Genomic DNA, 21,687 nt, shown 5'->3' with positions numbered 1-21,687 from the left:
TAAGCAAACTAACACAGGAACAGAAAACCCAATACAGCATGTTTTCACTTAGAAGTGAGAGTTCAACATGGAGTACACGTGGGCACAAAGAAGGGAACACTAGACACCTGGGCCTTTGTGAGGGTGGAGGTGGGGAAGAGGATGAGGATCAAGAAAACCACCTACCAGCTACAATATATATTACCTGAGTGACAAAAATACTCTGTACACAAAACCCCTGTGACATGCAATTTACCTATATAACAAACTTGCACATGTACTCCTGAATCTAAAAGTTAAAAAAAAAAAAAGTTTCTCCCTAAGAGAAATAAAATAAAGATAAAATGCTAGCTTTCACCACTGAGATTCAACATTGCACCAATATTTCCAGCCAGAGCAATTAGACAGTAGAAATAAAGGCATCCAAATGAGAAAGGAAAAAGTAAATCTATCTCTATTCACAGATGGTATGATCTTACATATAATAAATCCCATAAAACCCCCCCCAAAAAAAGCTACTAAAGCTAATGAATGAATTTAGCAAGTTTCAGGATACAAAATCAAAACACAAAAATCAGTTGTCTTTATATACAGTAGCAATGAACAATCTGAAAAGGAAATCAACAGATCCATTTACAACATCATCCAGAAGAATAAAATACTTAGGAATAAGTTTAATCACTTAGGTGAAAGACTTGTACAATGAATACTATGAAATATTGCTAAAAGAAATTAAAGAGAACCTAAAGAAATGGAATAGCATCCTGTATTCATGGATTGGAAGCCATAAAATTGTTAAGATGTCGATACTCCCCAAAGCAGTCTACAATCCCTACCAAAATTTCAGTATCATTTTCTTATTTTAGAAATGGAAAAGCCAATATCAGATTTATATGAAATTGTGAGGGCCTCCAAGTGGGCAAAACAATATTTAAAAAGAAAATTGAAATTAAAAGACTCACACTTCCTGATTTTGAAACTTAACTACAAATCTACAGTAATCTAAATAGCATGATATTGGCGTAAAGATAGACAAATAGATCAATGGAATAGAATTTTGAGAGTCCAGAAATAAACCCACACACCTACAGCCAATCAATTTTCAGCAAACATGCCAATATCGTTCAATAGAGAAAGAACAACCTCTTTAACAAATTGTTCTGAGGCAACTGAATACCCAAATGCAAAGAATTAAATTGGACCCACAACTCATATTATATGCAAAAATTAATTCAAAATGAACAAATTATCTAAATATAAGAGTTAAAGTCATAAAACTCTTAGAAGAAAACATGGAGGTAAATCTTCATGGCTTTGGATTGGGCAGTGGATTCTTATAACATTAAAAGCATGAGCTTACTATATAATTCCATTTATGGTAAGTATCTAAAATAGGTAAATCTACAGAGACAGAAAGCAAATTAGTGATTACCAAGGTCTTGGGGAAGGGTAGAATGTAAAGAAACTGCTTTCTAAAATAAAAGGTTTTGATTTGGAGTAATAAAAACGTTTTGAAACTAGATAGGTAGAGGTGGTGGTTGCCAACATTGTGAATTTACTAAACGCCACTGAATTGTTCGCTTTAAAGTGATTCATTTTCTGTTATGTGAACTTCACCTCAATAAATCATTTTTTAAAATGCATTAAGCCAGTAAAACGATAACCTACAATTCCATATATAGTTCTTTACAAACTGTAAGATAGACTGATGTACAAAAGTACTCTCTTGTTGAGAGGAGAGGAAAAATGAGGAGATGTTAATTCTGGAATAGTGACTTTAGACAGAGAGAAGTCAGATTCCTTTTCTCGCTCATTGTCATTATGGTAATTATTTCAAAAAATGAAAAGTTTCCATTTCTCCCCACATAGCAAATTCATTCTAACACATTTCCTCTGGCTTAGTGACAACTTGTTTAAATATGTGTTTCTTGCATTTTACAGACATACTTGGCAAGTGCAAGACAAAATCGATGCAAACAATGTGGCTTACACAACTGGGAAGCTAAGCTTTCACACTGATTATCCAGCCCTCCATCATCCACCTGGGGTAAGATGAGCTTCAACATATTTTCCACAAAGCAGGCCAATGACCGATATCTTTTTGTATTTTGAGTCTAGAAGATTACATATTTCACCAGGTAGTTTGTCTTACATAAGTTTTCTTTCTCCAAACACAATCCAAGCTCACAAAATCTCGTTACCTAAATCCTAAATATCTTCACCTTCCTAAAGGAGAGAATTTCATACATTTAAAACAACAATAACAACAACATTTCTTTGTTCTTCCTAGAAATTACTATTAGCGTTTTTTTGCTTTGCCAAGACAGATTTTAAGGTAGTAGCAAATCTTGAAGTCTTTCTGTACATATATTTCTAAGAAAGTTAAGAGAGAAAATGGAATCAGTAAACAAAATGTAGGGTTTCCCTCCAAGTCACATGGGCATCATTCAGATCCATTAACTACTGCTGCATTAAAACTCATTCTACTATAAAGACACATACACATGTATGTTTATTGCAGTACTGTTCACAATAGCAAAGATTTGGAAGCAACCCAAATGCCCATCAATGATAGACTGGATAAAGAAAATGTGGTACATAAACGCCATAGAATACTATACAGCCATAAGAAAGGATGAGTTCAATCTTTTGCAGGGACGTGGATGAAGCTGGAAACCATCATTCTCAGCAAACCAAGACAGAAACAGAAAACCAAACACCACATGTTCTCACTCATAAGTGGGAGCTGAACAATGAGAACACATGGGGACACAGGGAGGGGAACATCACACACTGAGGCCTGTCGGGGGGTTGGGGGGATAGGGGAGGGATAGCATTAAAAGAAATACCTAATGTAGATTACAGTTTGATAGGTGCAGAAACTACCATGGCACCTGTATATCTATGTAACAAACCTGCACATTCTGCACGTGTATCCCAGAACTTAAAGTATAACAAAAAACATAATAACTCACTCCCTAACTTGACGGCTTAAGAAAACAGCCCTTTACTTAGCCCTTGTCTTTTCAATTTGTGCTGTATTCAGCTAGGCAGCTCTTGTCTTCAGTCACATACCTGCAATCGGTTTCTAAGTTGACTTGGGACCGACTGACTTTCACCGAGATGGCTGGTTTCTGCTCCACTTGGTCTATTGACCACCAGTAGGTTAGCCCAAGTTTAATGCATATGGCAACTGGAAGAATTTTCAGACAGCTGCACAGCTTCTCAAGGCCTAGGCTAGTCACCTCTGCAATGTTATATTGGTCTAAGGAAGTAATAAATCTAGCCCACATTCAGGAGGTGAGAAAATAGACCCCTTATGGGGGAAGCTGCAAAAATGCATTACAAACTGTGTGACTACAAGGAACAGAATAACAGTGGCTATTTTTGGAAACCATCCAACATCCCATCTATCAGATTCCTTGTCAAGGAGGGAAATGCTCAGTGTGAAGCCACAAATCCCGAGGAGAATCTCTGGGTGGACATTCTTTCTCTATATTTTTACAAAAGTTTCATTTTACTAAATGAGCTACATTTTTACAAAACCTTCATTTTATTACACCAAAAATAAGTGGTTAGGAAACTACCTTCCTAAAGATATGCCATCCCTATTTTAAAAGCTAAATTCGACTATGTGAAATAACCATATAGAAATCTGTATCTTTAAAGGTAAATGAAAATTTGGGCAATTTTTAAGTTAACAAAGGAGAAATGGGCCAAAATCACAATTAGCCCATTTTTTTCATTATCTTCCCTGAACATGTTTTATCTGCACCCTTGTTACCAATTGTTCTCGCCAGTATTGGCTACGCTAGTCTAGTATTTGACTTTACATGTTTTAAATTATTTTGTTGATTGTAAAACACCTTACATGATTTCTTTGAACTAAGTGGCAGTAAAATGACCCCTGTAGACACCTTTTGGGGTAAGGGTTGGGGGCAGGAGACACACCACGTGATTTTATTCTAAATGTGGCTCAGATTTTTCTAAAACTCTAGGGTTAAGAGCCAAATTAATCAGCTCAGCTCATCTTCCAAAGAATGATTGAGGGAGTTGAATGGAATAAGGATTAAAGAATGAGACTAGAAAACTAAAAGTTCTGTTTGAATTTTTAAGTTATCTTCTGTCTTTTAAGAATTTAAGTTTTGTTTCTGGGTTAAAATTCGAAGCTTAACGAAAAGTGATCAAATGGCTTCATAAATGTTCCTGAAGAACAATAGAATGCGTGACTTTTTCATAGCACATTATACTATTTCAAAGCAGTTTTACTTTCATTATTTTATCTGACTCTTCTTGATATTCCTTTAAGGTAGAAACACAAGATTCAATACCTTTTTTTTTTTTTTTTTTGATACCGAATCTCGCTCTCTCGCCCAGGCTGCAGTGCAGTGGCGCCATCTCGGCTCACTGCAGGCTCTGCCTCCGGGGTTCATGTCATTCTCCTGCCTCAGTCTCCCGAGTAGCTGGGACTACAGGCGCCCGCCATCTCGCCCGGCTAATTTTTTGTATATTTAGTAGAGACGGGGTTTCACCATGTTAACCAGGATGGTCTCCATCTCCCAACCTCGTGATCCGCCCACCTCGGCCTCCCAAAGTGCTGGGATTACAGGCGTGTGCCGCCACCCCTGGCAAGATTCAATACTTTTATAGGGTAGCATTTGATTAAGGAGGAACTTGGACTTGAACCCAGGCCTCTATATAGTTTTCTGTCACACCACACAGATCCTGAGCTGGAATTTCCAATTATTATTATTTATGTAGTAAAATAGTAAAATTTACAGATTTTATCATACTTTACAAACTTCTTAAAAACAAGAATTGACTCTTACAGTTCTTTGTATCTCAATACTTACATGCACATTGCATGTAATAGAGACGTCGTAGATATGCTATAAAGAGGCAAAGAAGTGCAACAAGCTTGTACTTGTGTCCAGTAAATAAAACATTCAAACTAAGTGACTTGATAGGAGATTTTAAAATAACAGATGGTTCCTAAAATGTCTAGATTCTACTAGAATAATAAAATATAGGCAACCTGTTTGTACTGTTGTTCAAATATCCATTTTGAATTATTCCAGGGGAGTTGTGCCAAGGTTTGATATTTTCAATAACAAATAGAACAAACCAATATATTTTTCTGTACAGATGAAATAATCTGGAAAATGAGTTACCTGTTGAGAGTTCAGTTTAATCGATTTGGATTATGTGGGGCAGAGATAAGACACCATATCTTTAATGAAACAGAGATGTTACTTCACTCACTGTCTTTGCAGAAGTCACATGCTGCATAAAGTAACATTTAGAAGGAAAATATTTTGGGTTCTGAATGACTCACATGAAGTAAAATTGGGTTTTATACATGACAGGCATATATTTGCCTTTTAACCTAGCAATAAAAGTTTTATCAGTCTCCATCATCTTTTTTCTATTGGAAGATTGTATTAAAAGTATAACTGTACAAAAGAAAGTATTAACGGGCCTTGATATATGTAAATAACATCAGCTAATCTTTTTAAAAATTAGCATTTGAAATATTCTGTCAGTTCATGATGGCAAAATCTAAAAGGATTTAAAAGAACACTGTGATCCTCCAAAAACAAAGTTATGCTATTGTTTTGCTACTCTGACCAGTTCCTTCCTCAAAAAAAAGAAAATTCATAATCCTATATAACACCACTGGCCTAATACTTTGCAGCTCAGTTCCGACTACATTACTTTCATATTCAAAAGGCTTCAGTGAATTCCCTCTATGCACAAGTACAAAAGCCCTTCATTTGATATTTAAGACTCTCCATCATGAGGCCTCAAATTGCCCTTCCAACCTGATTCACTCTTTCTATTTATGGCCCTCTGCTGTAGCCAGACGTTTTATTACCCAGTGAACTGTGCATTTTTGCACATCATTATTTCTGTCACCTGATTTGCTTTCTCGTTCTATTCTGCATAACCCAAATCTCATCCATTCTCCTTTGTCTAACTTACCCGCCTCTTCCCTAGGAAATCCTTCCCTGCCTACTCTAACATCAAGTGCTCCATCTCTGCAGCTCTTACAAGCTGTGCTTTTTGTTTGCTAATGAGCATTATCATGCCTGCATCTATGTCTTCAACTGTAACAATGTTTGAACTATACAGTATTGATTATAAGCAACTTTTTTCTTCCCAACTGTTTTCCGATAACATAAGAGAGACAACAGCAAAAAAAGGTTTGTTGGCTTTGGTTTATTCATAGCCTTTTGAATCTTTAACACAGTATCAAAAAACGGTGCATGTGTATTATTTTATTTTATTGAAGATTATTTAATTCTAATAATTAAAATTTAATTTAATATTTATTTAATAATGCATATTTTCTTTTTGTAGGTTCAGCTTCTTCACTGCATAAAGCAAACAGTCACAGGGGGTGATTCAGAAATTGTAGATGGGTTTAATGTGTGCCAAAAGCTAAAAAAGAATAATCCTCAGGCATTTCAGATTTTATCCTCTACCTTCGTGGACTTTACAGACATTGGAGTGGATTACTGTGATTTTTCTGTACAATCAAAACACAAAATTATAGAGTAAGTACTACTTATAAATTTCCCATAGCAATAAAACAATTGACAGCAAAACTACATTAATCTAAAGTTTAAACAGAACAAAACTTCAGTGAACTTCAGAGCTTTATTTTTATTAACATTTAACCCAATTTTAGAGTGTGCTTTTTGTTTGCTAATGAGCATTATCATGCCTGCATCTATGTCTTCAACTGTAGCATGTTTGAACTATACAGTATTGATTATAAGCAACTTTTTTCTATAAACTTTTTTATAGCATTTTCACTATAATATTTTTTAACAAATTACATAAAATTTATTCCTAATTAATATTACAGGAAAAGTAACTAAGATTTCACGTCTACTTCATTTTTTGAATATAAGTTCTGCATAGCTATAATCAATGTAATTATACTAGTCAGAAGGCTTTTGGCCAGAAGTGAAAGAATATAATTCAAAATAGGTCGATCCGAGAGTTAAACACCTGATATTGGTCCCTTTTTTCTTCTTAGCTTTGCAATCTTCTATGTTAGCTTTATTTTCAAAGATGATCAGCAGAAGCTCCAAGTTTTCATTGTCCTTAGAGCTAGTAATCACACCACAAAGAACGCGTTTATTTCCCAATACCTACAATAAAGCTAGATGACCCATTCCCTAATTTCTGTCCAAGTCTATCCCTGAATCAATCATCATAGTCAATGGGTTAGTGAATCCTGATTGTCCATGCCTGGATCACATGTTCAACTCTGGAGCAGGGTCAGCCTCATCTGAACCACACGGACTGAGAATGAAACAGGGAGACTCCCCAAAGAGATGCTAATCCAACAAAGATCATATATTACCTACACAGAACATTTTGTGTTCCCCCTTTCTTTTTATTAAATATTATTTTATCATGATTTTTCCAAGTACCTACAAAGGCCACAAATTTATCCTTTTATTTGCAAATTATCTTACATTTTGTTTCTACAACAGTTTATTTAATAATACCTCAATTAATTTTGGTAGGGGGGTATAATTTTAGAATTGAGTTTAAATTTTTCCATTAAGAGAAACAGCCAAGGCCAGGCGTGGTGGCTCAAGCCTGTAATCCCAGCACTTTGGGAGGCCGAGACGGGCGGATCACAAGGTCAGGAGATCGAGACCATCCTGGCTAATACGGTGAAACACCGTCTCTACTAAAGAATACAAAAAACTAGCCGGGCGACGAGGCGGGCGCCTGTAGTTCCAGCTACTTGGGAGGTGGAGGCAGGAGAATGGCGTGAACCTGGGAGACGGAACTTGCAGTGAGCTGAGATCTGGCCATCGCACTCCAGGCTGGGCAACAGAGCCAGACTCCGTCTCAAAAAAAAAAAAAAAAAAGAGAAACAGCCAAATGGTATGAAAATAAACTCATTTAGAAAATAATTAAATCCCCAGTACATTAATTTATTCATTCAACAAATATTTATTGAGGCCAGCCACTTTTCTTGGTACTTGGAATACATTAGTGGACAAAACAAAGATTTCTCCCCTCATACAGCTTATACTCTAATGGGGGAGGGAAATTTTAAAGATTTTTAAACAGATGAGCATATTATAATAAATGTTAAAAACTGTTAAGTGCTTAAGAAAAAAAGGAAAAGCATAGCAAGATGGGAATCTGTAGGGCTTAGCAAGGATGGAACTTGCATTATTAAGCAGTGTGGTGAGGGAAAGCTTTACTGAGATTTGAGCAAACAAATCTCCCTACTCAGGAGTGAGGGAGTTTTCAGAAGAGAAGCAGTTTCCCAAAACTGCTAGAACAAAAGTTCTAAGAGGGTCCTAAGAACATGTCTGCGGTGTTCAAGGAACAGCAAGCAGACCATTGTGACTGGAACATAGTGAAGGAGACAAGTATTAGGGGAGGAAGTCGGATGGGGACAAGTTCCTGTAGAGTCTTGTTAGCAAATTATAACAGTAACATTTACTCTGGGTGAAATAAGAAGCTGCTGCAAGATCCTGATCAAAGGAAAGACTTTTATATTTATGTAAATTTAGTTATATTTTAAATGGGTCACCCTGACTGCTAGAAAGAGCAATGATAGTAGCAGGAAGACCAGCTAGGAAGCTAGTGCATGACTCCAGACTAGCAATGGTGGTGCCTTGAACATGAGTGGCTGGAGTGACAGCAGTGGTGGTTTGGAGAAGGGTCAGTTTTTGGTTACATTTTGCATGTATAAACAGATCGTTTTCCTGAAAGATTGGAGGAAGCGTCTGAGAAAAAGATAGACGCCAAGAATGAAATTCTAGTTCAGAATAAACCGGAGACATTTTCTGAGAGTTCACTCATCAAGGTGAAAAGGAAATGACTGGAGACTCTTAGTTAATAATGTGACAGGTTTTTGTGTTTTTATGTTTTTTGTTTTTTGCTTTTTTTTTTTTTTTTTGAGACAGAGTCTCGCTCTGTCGCCCAGGCTGGAGTGCAGTAGTGTGATCTCGGCTCACTGCAAGCTCCACCTCCTGGGTTCATGCCATTCTCCTGCCTCAGCCTCCCGAGTAGCTGGGACTATAGGCGCCCACCACCACACCCCGCTAATTTTTTTTTTTTTTTTTTTTTTTGCATTTTTAGTAGAGACAGCATTTCACCATGTTAGCCAGGATTGTCTCCATCTCCTGACCTCATGATCCACCCACCTCGGCCTCCCAGGCGTGAGCCACCATGCCTGGCCAACGTGACAGTTTTAACTAGTCAAATATTACCTTAAAATTCATGACAAATCAAAATTTTGTTGAGACACAATACAGATTCTGCAAGGTTAGTGAACAGAGGTAAGAAACATAGCTATAGATTAGATTAACTGAATGTCCACTGTGTGGCTCATGACTTGGCTTTGATATTTTCTGAAGTAAAATTTCAAAATTTGGCCATCTGTGAGGTCTCAGGAATAACCCCCTGGAGAATAAATATCAACTGGTTAACATTAACTCACTTAAAAGTATATTTTCAACAACAGGAAATGAAACAAAGCGTTCTCAGTTAACAGAGGGCCTCCATCTCCTAAGTGTTTGGGTTAATTTAATTTACTTTGCAATTAAATTTTTAAATTTGTATGTCCTAGTACAAAAATGTCTTTTATGTTGCTGACTGAATTAGTTATAATTCAGTACAAAGAAAAATAAACCAATAAAGAAACGAGCAAAAATAATGACTCAACTATCCTATCAATTACAAATTCAATCTCGTAAATTCAGGTCTTTTACCTGCCAGCTGTGTAATCTCTCATGTGATTATTTACCCTTGCTGATCCACAGTATATTTTCCAGTTTAAAAAAAACGAAAACAAAAAATACTACCACACATGACTGAAGTAGGAATTGCAGAGTTAATATATGGAAGCCCCTACTATTGCGCCTAGTTTAGAAAATGCAAAATAAATTTTAGCTAGCTATAATATGCATGAAGTCCAACACACTCACTGGGGAGAGATTTCTATTTCAGGTCTGAGTTTCTAGAAATCAAAGCAAACAGAATATAATCAGTTACAAAGCAAGATCCTTTTGAAGTCTGAAATAAATTTTTCCTGCAGATCCTCATAAATTACGACATGGTAGACAACACTGTAGTGGCATTCCCATAACAAATGCAAGTTCCATAAAACATTGTATCTATCAATGAGGCAGAATGCTGCCACTAATGAGGAGTACTCACAACACAAACTGTAGAAGATCATTTTAAAGTCCTTTCTTTGTTTTTTTTTTTTGTTGTTGGCATCATTGATAATGTTTTGCTTTTGCTGGTTCGCAGCCACTATGTTGTTGGTTTAAGTTTAATTAATTTGTCCTTTATGTATAGCTAATATATAGCCAGTTACTCCCATTTTTGTGGCTTTTTACCTTTACTCAGCATGCAAACTTACATTAGACCCTGTTGTTCTGTTATTAGGCATCAGATTTCTTGCTAACATTCAATTTTACATTGTAGGCTGGTCTTCAAGGTACCAGCTACCCATCTCCTCTAACATTCTTCAATCCTCAGAATAATGTCCCCTCTATATCTTATAACAAAATTTGCTTTCCATTCCTCTATTATTGCTGAGAATGCTAAATAATAAATTTGTGTCTTGTTTTCTCAGGTAAACAGTAGGTAAAAGAAAGCAGGGACTCTGTTACACTCTAAACACAAAAAAAGTTGATTACTTTTCTATATAGGTAAACTCTTTAAAATGAAAACCTAATCTAGTATACCATGAGGCATCCAATTCTGATTGTCATTACATTTATTAATCACAAAATTCCTTTCACTGGTACATGAGGATATACCCAAGGACTCTAGAATAGTTAGCTCAAAATAAGCATAACTATTCAAATCAAGGAGCTATGGTAATAGTGGGAAAAAAATAAAGCAGATCTTGAGGGTGACTGAAACAGATGACCCCCCAGAAGTTCCAAAGTCATGACATCCTTTGGTGGATGACACAGAGGATAAGATTATATGTACAGAACACATAACAAGAACAAAAAAAAAAAAGAAGAAGAAAAGTGGGTCAGAAGCCATAAGGCTAGAATCTTGAAGGTAATATCAAAAGGCAAATGGCCTCAGAAACCATGACAGAGGTCTTAAACCAGCAGCATGAACTCTAAGAGGGTAATTGAAAGGTCGTGTACTCTCTGTTCCACTAAATCCTAGAGGTCTTTTCTACTGACTTACCTTCTATCTGATTCTTTGTACACAAAGCTGTATCCAAAAGGCTCAGAATTCTTGATTTATGTGAAAGCATGTGGAAGCAGGTAGGGTACTGCATTACCTAGTGAGTCACATTTGTATTGTTATTAATACATGTAAATTTACGTTTTAAGTGTCTAAGAGCCTTTTTGAAAGCCTGTTCCTTCCTTTTACTTTCTTCCCCAGTGTGGGTTCAATAGGTAGTTTTCAGGCCTTACCCAATAAGCAAAGAATTGGTGCTAATGACCAACTGTTGCGTTTATCATTACAATTGCCATTTGGCCCAAAGCCATCATGCACAAGGGGTCCTAATAGTCACAATTTGTACTTCACTGTCAATGGCATCTTTCCCCATTTGCTGATAATATTCACCAAATGTAACCCAGACCCCAAACCAAGGTCACCAAACCCAGGCATATGTGATAATGTGTTTGGTCTGACTGACCAAGCCTGGGCCCTGGTCAGTTGTTGGTTCTCATTACCACTTCCTGCGCTTGTCCTTCTAGGATGCTGCTCCCGGGAGTAATCGTAGGCACTTTGCCACCATCCTTGTCCACCTTCAGTTTGCATGCCTTCATCCTGTTTCCACCTAAAGAAAAGATAAAGTTGATCGACACTTTAAGACTGTCTGAAGGTCCACCTTCCCAATAAGCTATAAAAAAGTTTCCTCTTTTTGCCTCTGTATCTGAGTGATGTTCATGTCTTGCTAATTATAACCACCAAAGCTCAAATCTAAGAAATAATGTTCTTTCCCTATTTATTTATTTATTTATTTTTGAGACAGAGTCATACTCTGTTGCCAAGGCTGGAGTGTGGTGGTGCGATCTTGGCTCACTGCAACCTCTGGCACCTAGGTTCAAGCAGGTGCCTGCCACCACGCCCAAGTAGGTGGGATTACAGGCATGTGCCACCATGCCCAGCTTTTTTTTCTGTGTTTTTAGTAGAGACAGGGTTTTGCCACGTTGGCCAGGCTGGCCTTGAACTCCTGACCTCAACTGCCTCGCCCACCTTGGCCTCCCAAAGTGCAGGGATTACAGGTGTGAGCCACCATGCCCGACCTTCTTTCCTTATATTAAAAGCTGTATTGCCTTACATTGGCATGGCCATAATCCGTATTTTAAGAAAGAGAATAGAGATCACAACATTAAGAGCTCTCAAATTACTTAAAAACAAAACAAAACAAAACAAAAAACCTTAGTGCCCTCCCAAGGTACTAAAAAATATAGAGAGTGACATGTGCAACAAATATTTATTAACTGCCTGTTATGTCCAGGCTCTATGTTGAGTGCTAGGAATACAACATTAAATGAGATATAGCACTGTCTTCTGGAAGCCTCAATACTAAGATAGGTAGGATGAGTAAATAGATGGAAAGAATATACCTCAGGCTAGTCCCTTCTTTTCTCATGCTTCAATTTTCCCACCTGTAAACTAAGGATTGAATTAGAATCATGCATTTCAAACCATTTTAAAAATAGAATTTTCTTCCCATCATACCCCCCAAATAAAACATCACACTTAAAACCTTAATAAATGAAACACATAGAACAATTGACCTATAAATTTGTGACATGAAAGGATTTTAATACCTGTTTCGAATAACAAAGAATGAATGACTTTAACCAAGCATAACAAAATTTTTAACTTGAATCTCTCAGTAATACTTATTTTAATTTAAGTTGAATTCTCCTGGCACTGAAGTAGTAAGATTTAGAAAAAAAATCTAAATGAATGAATGAAAAAACAAGGAATACATTGTACCACAGGTAGCCTTAAGATCTTCTGTACATGTATTTGGATTTTTTAATATGGTGTTTCAAAAATATCTTTGAAGAGGAATTGACCCTTATCAATGTAAATAGATATTTCATGAATTATATATTAACTTTTTCTCTTAATAAAACAGGTTAGATGATAAAGGCCAAGTGGTTCGCATCAACTTCAATAATGCAACTAGGGACACAGTATTTGATGTGCCTGTTGAAAGAGTTCAACCTTTTTATGCTGCTCTGAAGGAGTTTATTGACCTCATGAACAGCAAAGAATCCAAGTTTACCTTCAAGATGAATCCAGGTCAGTGAATACATTTTCTCAAACAACCAAAAGCATGGATTTTCTTCAACCTTAACCATCTAGAATTATATCCAGAGCAGTTTTTCTTAGGTATCACATAGAACACCGATAACAAAATCTTGATGAACAACTGACTTGCTTAAGTAGTGGACTCCTGGCCCTCATTGAGGCTTATACTTAATTATTCTATCATGATAAACAAATAAAAATATCCTCATGATTCTTACTCTTAACACACACAAGTAATGCTTACTCATTGGGCTTACTAGTGGAGACAGTACTACCTGAAATAGAGTAGTACCTAAAGTATTCCAGTTACTTGAAATTAAAAAAGCGGAAAGCATTATATTTTTTCTAGACCATCTCTACTCAGTAAAGTGCCATCAAACCTGAGGCTTTTGGCATCGACAGTAAAAGGCGTAATTTCTCTCTGCTGTTGATTTGGCCAAATGGAAGATTCTTTTCCTTTGTATATACTTTTAATTGATCTTTGGTATAATAAGTTAATATGAATCTCCATAAATCCATTGCCATGCAGTCACAGCAGGTTAATTTTTAAAATGGCAACATATAAAATGAAAACATTATGGGGGGAAAAAATACAAAAAAATACAAGTTAGAATCCAAGCTTCAACTATTTAATGGCAGTGTAGTTTTGGGTAAATTCCTCAATTTTTAAAAGCTTTAGTTTCTTCATGTGTGAAAAGATGAGAGAATACTTTCTTTTCAGGATTCTTATAAGGCTTAGAAATAATGTTACATAAAATACTAGGCACACAGAAGACAAACCAAGAATGTCACCATCCTTTTTATTTTCTGAAGCTGTTAAACTGAGAAGAAACATTTCTTTTTCTTTTCTTCTTTTTTTGGGTTTTTTTGTTTGTTTGTTTGTTTGTTTGTTTTTTGGGACCGAGTCTCGTTCTGTGGCCCAGGCTGGAGTGCAGTGGCCTGATCTCGGCTCACTGCAAGCTCCGCCTCCCGGGTTCACGCCTCAGCCTCCCCAGTAACTGGGACTACAGGCACCTGCCACCACACCCGGCTAATATTTTTTGTATTTTTAGTAGAGACAAGGTTTCACCATGTTAGCCAGGACAATCTCGATCTCCTGACCTCGTGATCTGCCCACCTCAGACTCCCAAAGTGCTGGGATTACAGGCGCGTGCGCCACCGCACCAGCCGAAGAAACATTTCTAATTAGGTATGGATCAGTCAAAAAGATACAGATGTTTTACACAGAGATAATATTTTAAGTAAGAATGATTAAAGTACCTTCAGGAGACTACCAGGCTAGGCAGTTGAATTGTCATAAGGTCTAAAGCGATTTGCATCCAGTGGCCTGATTTGTGTGGAAAAGTAAATGTGCAGTTTCATGTAAAGAAATAAGCGATGATTCTTGATGTGAACCAAGTAGCAGCTATGTTTTGCATGTTACATTTTCTAGCTCTGTAAGTCATTTAAACGCACAATTATTCATACTGAAAAAAATCTTTTCTTTAGGTGACGTGATTACTTTTGATAACTGGCGCTTACTTCATGGCCGACGTAGCTATGAAGCAGGAACTGAGATATCCCGCCATCTAGAAGGAGCTTATGCTGACTGGGATGTGGTCATGTCAAGGCTTCGTATCTTAAGGCAGAGGGTCGAGAATGGAAACTGAAGTCTCCTGTAGATAATTTTAGTGAGATTCCAATGAGTATATTTTGTGACATATGACACATTATTCACAGACCATGATTTTGTCATTTACATATAATTTCCTTAACAATGAACATGTAACTTCTCTCACAAGGGTACTCTTTGTAATCATATACAATGTCAGCTTTTTAGATGTTTCACCACTCTTTTGCAAATAAAGCATCTTTTCTGCTCTGTTGCATGCCTACTCTAATTTCTTTTGCCCATATATGAGTATCTCCAGAATGTCTACAAATAATTTTTGTAGCAAATGAAACATTTCTTCAAATAAGCCTTTCGTTTCAAATAAAACTTGTCTCAAAACATGGTTCTACCCTGTTGCCTGTAGGATCTCAATTTGCAAGACTACACATGACCATGTTTAACATGCTTGGAAAAAGGGTTTATATTTCCAAAGATCTGTTGTATGCACTTTTATTATAGAATTCTATTATCCAAATTTCCAGACCTCACCAATTTAGTGATTCCGACATTTTCTTTTACTACCTAAATTATGACATCGAAACATGATTACTAAAGAGAAAATCTAGTCTCACTAATTTTTTTTTTTTTTTTTTTTTTTTTTTTTTTTTTTTTGAGACAGAGTTTCCCTCCTGTTGCCCAGGAGAGCAATGGTGCGATTTCAGCTCACCGCAACCTCCACCTCCCGGGTTCAAGCAACTCTCCTGCCTCAGCCTCCCAAGTAGCTGGGATTACAGGCACCTGACACCACACCCAGCTAATTTTTTGTGTTTTTAGTAGAGACAGGATTTCACCGTGTTGGTCAGGCTGATCTCAAACTCGACCTCAGGTGATCCGCCGGCCTCGACCTCTCGAAATGCTGGGCTTACAGAGGGGAGCCACTGCGCTCAGCCTAGTCTAATTTTCTCTTGTCCCGAATAAATACTCCAACCACTGTCAGTATTGCTTCCATGTGTCTATGAATCAGATCTCCTCATTTCTTGTTTTTGACTAACAACTGGAAAAGGAAAAACTAAGAGATATGTACTACTTATGAATAACATGATGTCTGCAAATCTCTGGACAGCTTTACCTGTTGGTCCCAGCTTCCTCCATAGTCACTGCCTTGCCCTAGTGATGGAACACAGGTGTCACTGCCAGCAATGGAAGTCCTACTCTTATTGAATCCAGTCTCTCTCTACCCCTGCCAAGAAGCCTTAGCATTACCGTTTGCTGAAATCCTGGTAGTTCATAAATTTTTGGACCTAATCAAGCTTCCTGTTCAAAAAGTCTTAATTATTGTCACCATTGCAGAGCTCTCTACCTGTTGCCTCAAGACCAAGTGAAAACATTACTTCCATTGTTGTTTTGACTTTTGCTCCACATCCACTTCAATTTCCACAAAGTGTGCCCATTGCATGGGGAGTCTAGATGAAAACCACCTTTAGCCCATGTGGGCACACCACTCTGACACTTTGAATTCTGGTATGAAGTCCACATCTCCAGTCAAGACTCCTCCTTCCCTTATAACACTGCCCCTTTCTGGGGTCCTCATTGTCCTTTTCTATCATCTGGTCTTGATTTGGTCTACTGTAGTATATCACACATTTGATTCCTTTGAACTACAACGGGAATGAGTTGGGTTCTCAATCCTATACCTCCTAAAATGCTCCCAGAATAAAAACAAGTAAATTCAAGAGGCATGGCCTGGTTCTAAAACACAACATTCAATACCTAAAAACAAATAATTTTCTGGAGTGACCCTAGATTCATCCATTCATAGCATCTAAACCCAAGGCACTTGCCCAGCTAAAGTGACTTCTTATACTTCTACTTATTTGACAGATATTTATCACATATCTGATATATGTCAGGCACTCTGCTAAAAGAAGAATACAAAAGGACTTGAAATGTACCTTCTTAGAGTCTGGTAGGGGAACAGATAAGGATATAGATTATAATGTGCCATGTTAACAGAATGACCTCCAGGAAGGCAGCCAAACCAGACTGGGAATGCTAAGAAAACCTTCAGTCTGATTTGAATTATAAAGATTCACAGTAGTTTTCCAGGCAAAGATGGTGAAATGACTCCAAGTTAAAGGGCAGAAGAGGCACAGAGAATTGAGAGTGGAAACATGGCATGTGTTGACTTACAAGTGAAAGAAATAGATTACGATGTAATGTGAATTCTGGGCTTGTATGCCTAGGTTCAAACCATAATAATGAATCAGTTAATAAGTCTTTGGACAAATAACTGTTACTGTTCCCCTTAAGCCTCATTATTTCTATCTATAAGTGAAACTAATAACAGTTCCTTTCCCATTACATTTTTATGAGGATTAAATGAAAGTTCATGTAAAGTAGTGTTTTCTCAAATTTCTCGGCTGATAACTCCTACCCATGGTGCTTTTGTAAAAAATACATCTTCCCAGATCATTCCCTGAGGATTATGATTCAATGGATCTGGAATGAGGACCAGGAATTACATTTTTAGCAAGGATCCCAGGTGATATGCATCATCAGTGAAGTTTGGAAAATACTGATATAAAACATTTAGCATAGTTCCAGGATGAGGGTTAGTACTCAATAGACATTAACTATAAATTAGTTATAAAAGCAGAGTTTGCAGAGGAAGAGGGTGATTTAGGATGAAAAGGGATATATGAAGGTAGAAGCAGAAACAATGATCAAGTCATGAAATGTCTAAATGCATGTTGCATTAAGGAGTTAGTATTTCATCTTGAAAGCAATTAGGAGCCATTTAAAGGTTTTTAAGCAGCAAAGTGCCTTGATTAGATATTCATTTCTTAAAGATTCATCTAGCTTCACAGTGAAGGGAATTGTAAATGGGCAAGAGAAAAGGCCATAAATCTACTTATGAGGTTACTACAGGAACCAGATGCAAAATTAAGGAGCACTGAATTAGAATACTAGAAGAGGGAGTAGAGAGATACCTAGAAGGCAAAATCTAGAGGACTTGACCCACTGCATGTAAAGAATGAGGGAGATGTCTAACTTGTTGTCCTATCAGTTTATAGTTAGGAGAAATGGGTTGTGCACCATAGTAGGACCAAGCTTGTTCAGCAATAAAATCAATTTTGAACAAACTGAGCTTGAGTTGCCACTGAGCTATTCCATCTGACAGTTGGATATATGTGCACATAGACTACGGAACAGAAATCTGAATTAGACATCTACACTTGCAAAGTATATAGATGGTAGTTGAAATCATCATTTGTTTTCATGGAGACATTTAGTGATGTGACCAAAGTCACCTCCCTAATGGTTTGATGATAAGCTAATGATATTGGCCTGGCTTATAGAATCAGTTAAACTCAGAATCAGAGAAGGCTTATATTCAAAATCAGATGAATCTCTTATATATTATATTTTGTCTCTAAAAAAAACAGCATTTCATTACACTACCCCATGGTCTGGCTGTTTCCTTCTCTATCGCAAATATTATTTCTGTCTTGGAAAGGAGAGACAGAAGGTTTGGATGCAGTTAAACAATTTCTAAAGTGTTATATAGGACATGACATATTATGGGCTACAGCACCTGGTGCTAACTGAAGATGATTAGGTTTCCTGGATATAATTGTCTAAAGATTTGACTTCTCTCCAAACTCATAATAGACCTGATGTAAGTTGGATTAGAATTTATCCCTATTTGACAGTATGGATTCTTACTCTCTGTTCTGGATTCTTACTCTCTGTTCCATTTCTCTGATTTGACTTGGAGAATGTTAGCTACTTGGCTAGTTCATCAAAATAACTCCACAGGTTACCAGAATTACATGTCACAAAGTATTTTCATTGGTCTCTACTTCTCTCCCCAGTCAACCATTAAAGGGCCGGCAAACGAATATTGGTATAAAGCATTTAAACAAACAAAAAAAAGAAATTCTATAGAAAAACAGGGTGATGCTGAGGGTAATTGCTCTTCAGGTATTTAAACTGTGAAACAAGAGGTATTTTATAAACAAAAATATTCCTTTATGTTAAATAACATTTTGAGGAGGGATGTGAACCAAAATGTCTTGCAATGAAAATGTAATTTGGTTGGACTTTATGGTTTGGAGCATACCTCTGAGTCTCTGCACATTTTTTCCAGCTGTCTGGAATACCCTACTCTACCACCCTTTATGCCTGGAAAACTCCCCTTCTTCCTTCAAAGTTCAGCCTAAGATTGGTCAGCAAGATGATAAAGCAGGAGGTTTCCCACTCATATCCCTCCACAGCAACTATAATTTGGCAGCCATCAACAGACAAAAGTGCCTTTGTAGAAGCTTTGGGAAGCAGGTAGGAGGTTTGAAATCCAGTGAAGCTCAAGACCAAAGAGGGCTGTTTTGAGAAGGCAAGTCTAGGTATAGGGCTCACTGACCATGGTACTAGCTAAAGACCCCAAACAGCCCCCATCTTCCTACAGACTTAGATACACACCTGTTTCGCATTGGTCTTGCCAGCAGTACCATCTGCCAAGGGACCCAGGAGAAGTCACACCCCCACTCCATCCTTTAGATAACAGGCCTGCTGACCACAGTCAGCTGAGGACACCGAAGCAGCCTGTGACCCAGCTCCAGTCTTGTGACCCACCAGGACCCATGCCCTGGAGGCAGACTTGCCCACCTCAATCCCATAGCAGATCTTGAAACAACCCTGCAACTTGACTCCAGCCCCTCTCAGTTGCAGACCAAGAATGGTCCCTCTCTGCAGGGACCTGCCAAAAGACATACCCATTCATGTCCCAAGAAGCAGGTCTGCCAACTTCAGTCAGACTGCAGATCCTGAAGCAGCCCTAGAAAATGACTCCCCTGAGCCCAGCAGGTGGCATACATATCCGTACACCTGGAGGCAGACATACAGGCTATACTCTCAGATATAGACTCTGAAGCAGTACTATAACTTGATTCCAAGCCACCCTGCCCAGGAACCTGCCCAGAAACTTACCTAGTAAACTGGTAAAAGCCATCCAAGGGACCTGGCAGGAGCCTCAACTGTCTGTAAACCAGATAGCATGCCAGCTGCCCACGAACCTAATTGTTGCAGACCCTGAAGTAGGTCCTGTCCCAGCTGCAATCTTACTGGCCCGGGTCCTGGAGGCAGTCCAGTCTACCCAGAGACCAGACAGGATTCATATCTGACCAACCTCTGGTAATAGGCCTACCAATCACTGAATCCACGATAGACCCATCAGCAGCCATGCAAACTAACCCCAACAGGCAATCCCATCAGGGCAAGGACCCAACAGGAAAAGGTCTTTACCTGCCAAACAGTCTGTAAGATTTGTAAGGTTACCTTACAAACCAGTCTATAAAAATTGGAAAAGGTGTTTCTTCCTTCAAATGCACAGACACCAATACAAGACCAGATGAACCACAGTGAATGGAGGCAAATATGTTATCACTCAAGGAAATTAAAGTTTTAGTACTCAACCCCAGAGAAATGAAGATCTATCAATTTTCTGATAAATAATACAAAGTAATCACCTAAAAGAAGCTCGACAAGATGCAAGAAGACAGGATAGATGACTAAACAAAATCAGGAATAAAATACATGTACAAAATTAGATGTCTAATAAAGAAATGGAAACCATAAAAAAGACCTAAAAAGAAATCCCGAACTAAAGAACACAATGACAGAGTTGCAAAAGCAACAGATAACTTCACCAGCTAACTCAATAGTGCCAAAGAATCAGGAAACTTGAAGACAATTCATCTGAAAATAGCCAATGAGAGGAACAACAACAACAGAAAAAAAGAATGAAAAAGAAGGAAGGGAGCATATGGGACTTAAAGGACAGCATCAAGCAAACAAACAAATGCATTGTGGGAGTCCAAGAAAGAGAAGAATAAGAGCAGTAGAAAGCTTATTTAAACAAATAATGTCTGAAAACTTCCCAAATCTTGGTAGGGATATGGCTATCCATATTGATGAAGTTTAAGCATCATTAGCTCAAAGAGGATTACACCAATATACATTATAATCAAATTGTCAAAAATCAAAGACAGAGAATCTTGAAACCAGCAAGAGAACAGCAACTGCAGCCTACAAGGGAACCTCCATAAAACTATCAGCAGACTCCTAGCAGAAATCTTACAGGCCAGGAGAAAGTGAGATGATATATTCAAAGTGTTGGGGCTGGCAGAGATGTGGAGGAGATATCAATCATAACTACCATACCCATCAAAGCTGTCCTTCAGAAATGAAGAAGAGATAAAGTAATAGAGGCACACATGACATTCCTAGACAAACAAAAGCTGAGAAAATTCATCACCATTAGACCAGACTACAAAACATGCTAAAGGGAGATCTTCAAGGTGAAATTAAAGGACACTAAGTAGCAACATGAAAACATAAGAAAGTACAAAATTCACTGGTAAAGGCAAATATATGGTCAAATTTGGAATATTTGAATACTATAAATAGTGGTGCATAAGTCATTTTTAAATCCAGTGTAAATGTTAAAAGATAAAAGTATTAAAAATGCTTACAGCCATAATAATTTATTAATACATGCAGAATATTTTTTTAAAAAACATATCAATAACATAAAATGTGAGGGGTAAAGTAAAAGGTAGAATTTTAATATGTAATTGAAGTTGTTATCAGTTTAAAATAGACTGTTATACCTGTAAAATATTTTATGCAAGCCTCATGGTACTCACAAAGAAAGACTCTAGAATTTCAGCATACACCTATAGATAATCAACATGTCACAAAGGAAGACAGAAAAAGAGTAAAAAATAACTACAAACAGAAAACAATTTTTTAAATGGCAG

The 21,687-nt window shown here is 37.4% G+C and overlaps 1 protein-coding gene across 3 annotated transcripts in view; it reads left to right on the top strand.

The window, feature by feature from the left end:
• BBOX1 (gamma-butyrobetaine hydroxylase 1) overlaps positions 1-15,146 on the top strand; it is a 102,117-nt gene extending 86,971 nt beyond the window's left edge. For all 3 annotated transcript variants that reach the window (XM_033205483.1, XM_033205482.1, XM_033205481.1), the window contains exons 5-8: positions 1,921-2,026; positions 6,340-6,536; positions 13,103-13,269; positions 14,767-15,146. In XM_033205483.1, the coding sequence (XP_033061374.1) occupies positions 1,921-2,026; positions 6,340-6,536; positions 13,103-13,269; positions 14,767-14,927 (631 nt within the window). In that variant the 3' untranslated portion in view covers positions 14,928-15,146. The remainder of the gene's footprint in view (positions 1-1,920; positions 2,027-6,339; positions 6,537-13,102; positions 13,270-14,766) is intronic.
• Positions 15,147-21,687: the final 6,541 nt, after the last annotated feature.

This window comes from Trachypithecus francoisi, unplaced genomic scaffold (assembly GCF_009764315.1).
Source record: "Trachypithecus francoisi isolate TF-2019V2 unplaced genomic scaffold, Tfra_2.0 Lachesis_group8, whole genome shotgun sequence".
Classification (NCBI taxonomy): Eukaryota; Metazoa; Chordata; class Mammalia; order Primates; family Cercopithecidae; genus Trachypithecus; species Trachypithecus francoisi.
Note: the sequence above shows the minus strand (reverse complement) of the source record. Positions and strands in the feature narration are given on the sequence as shown.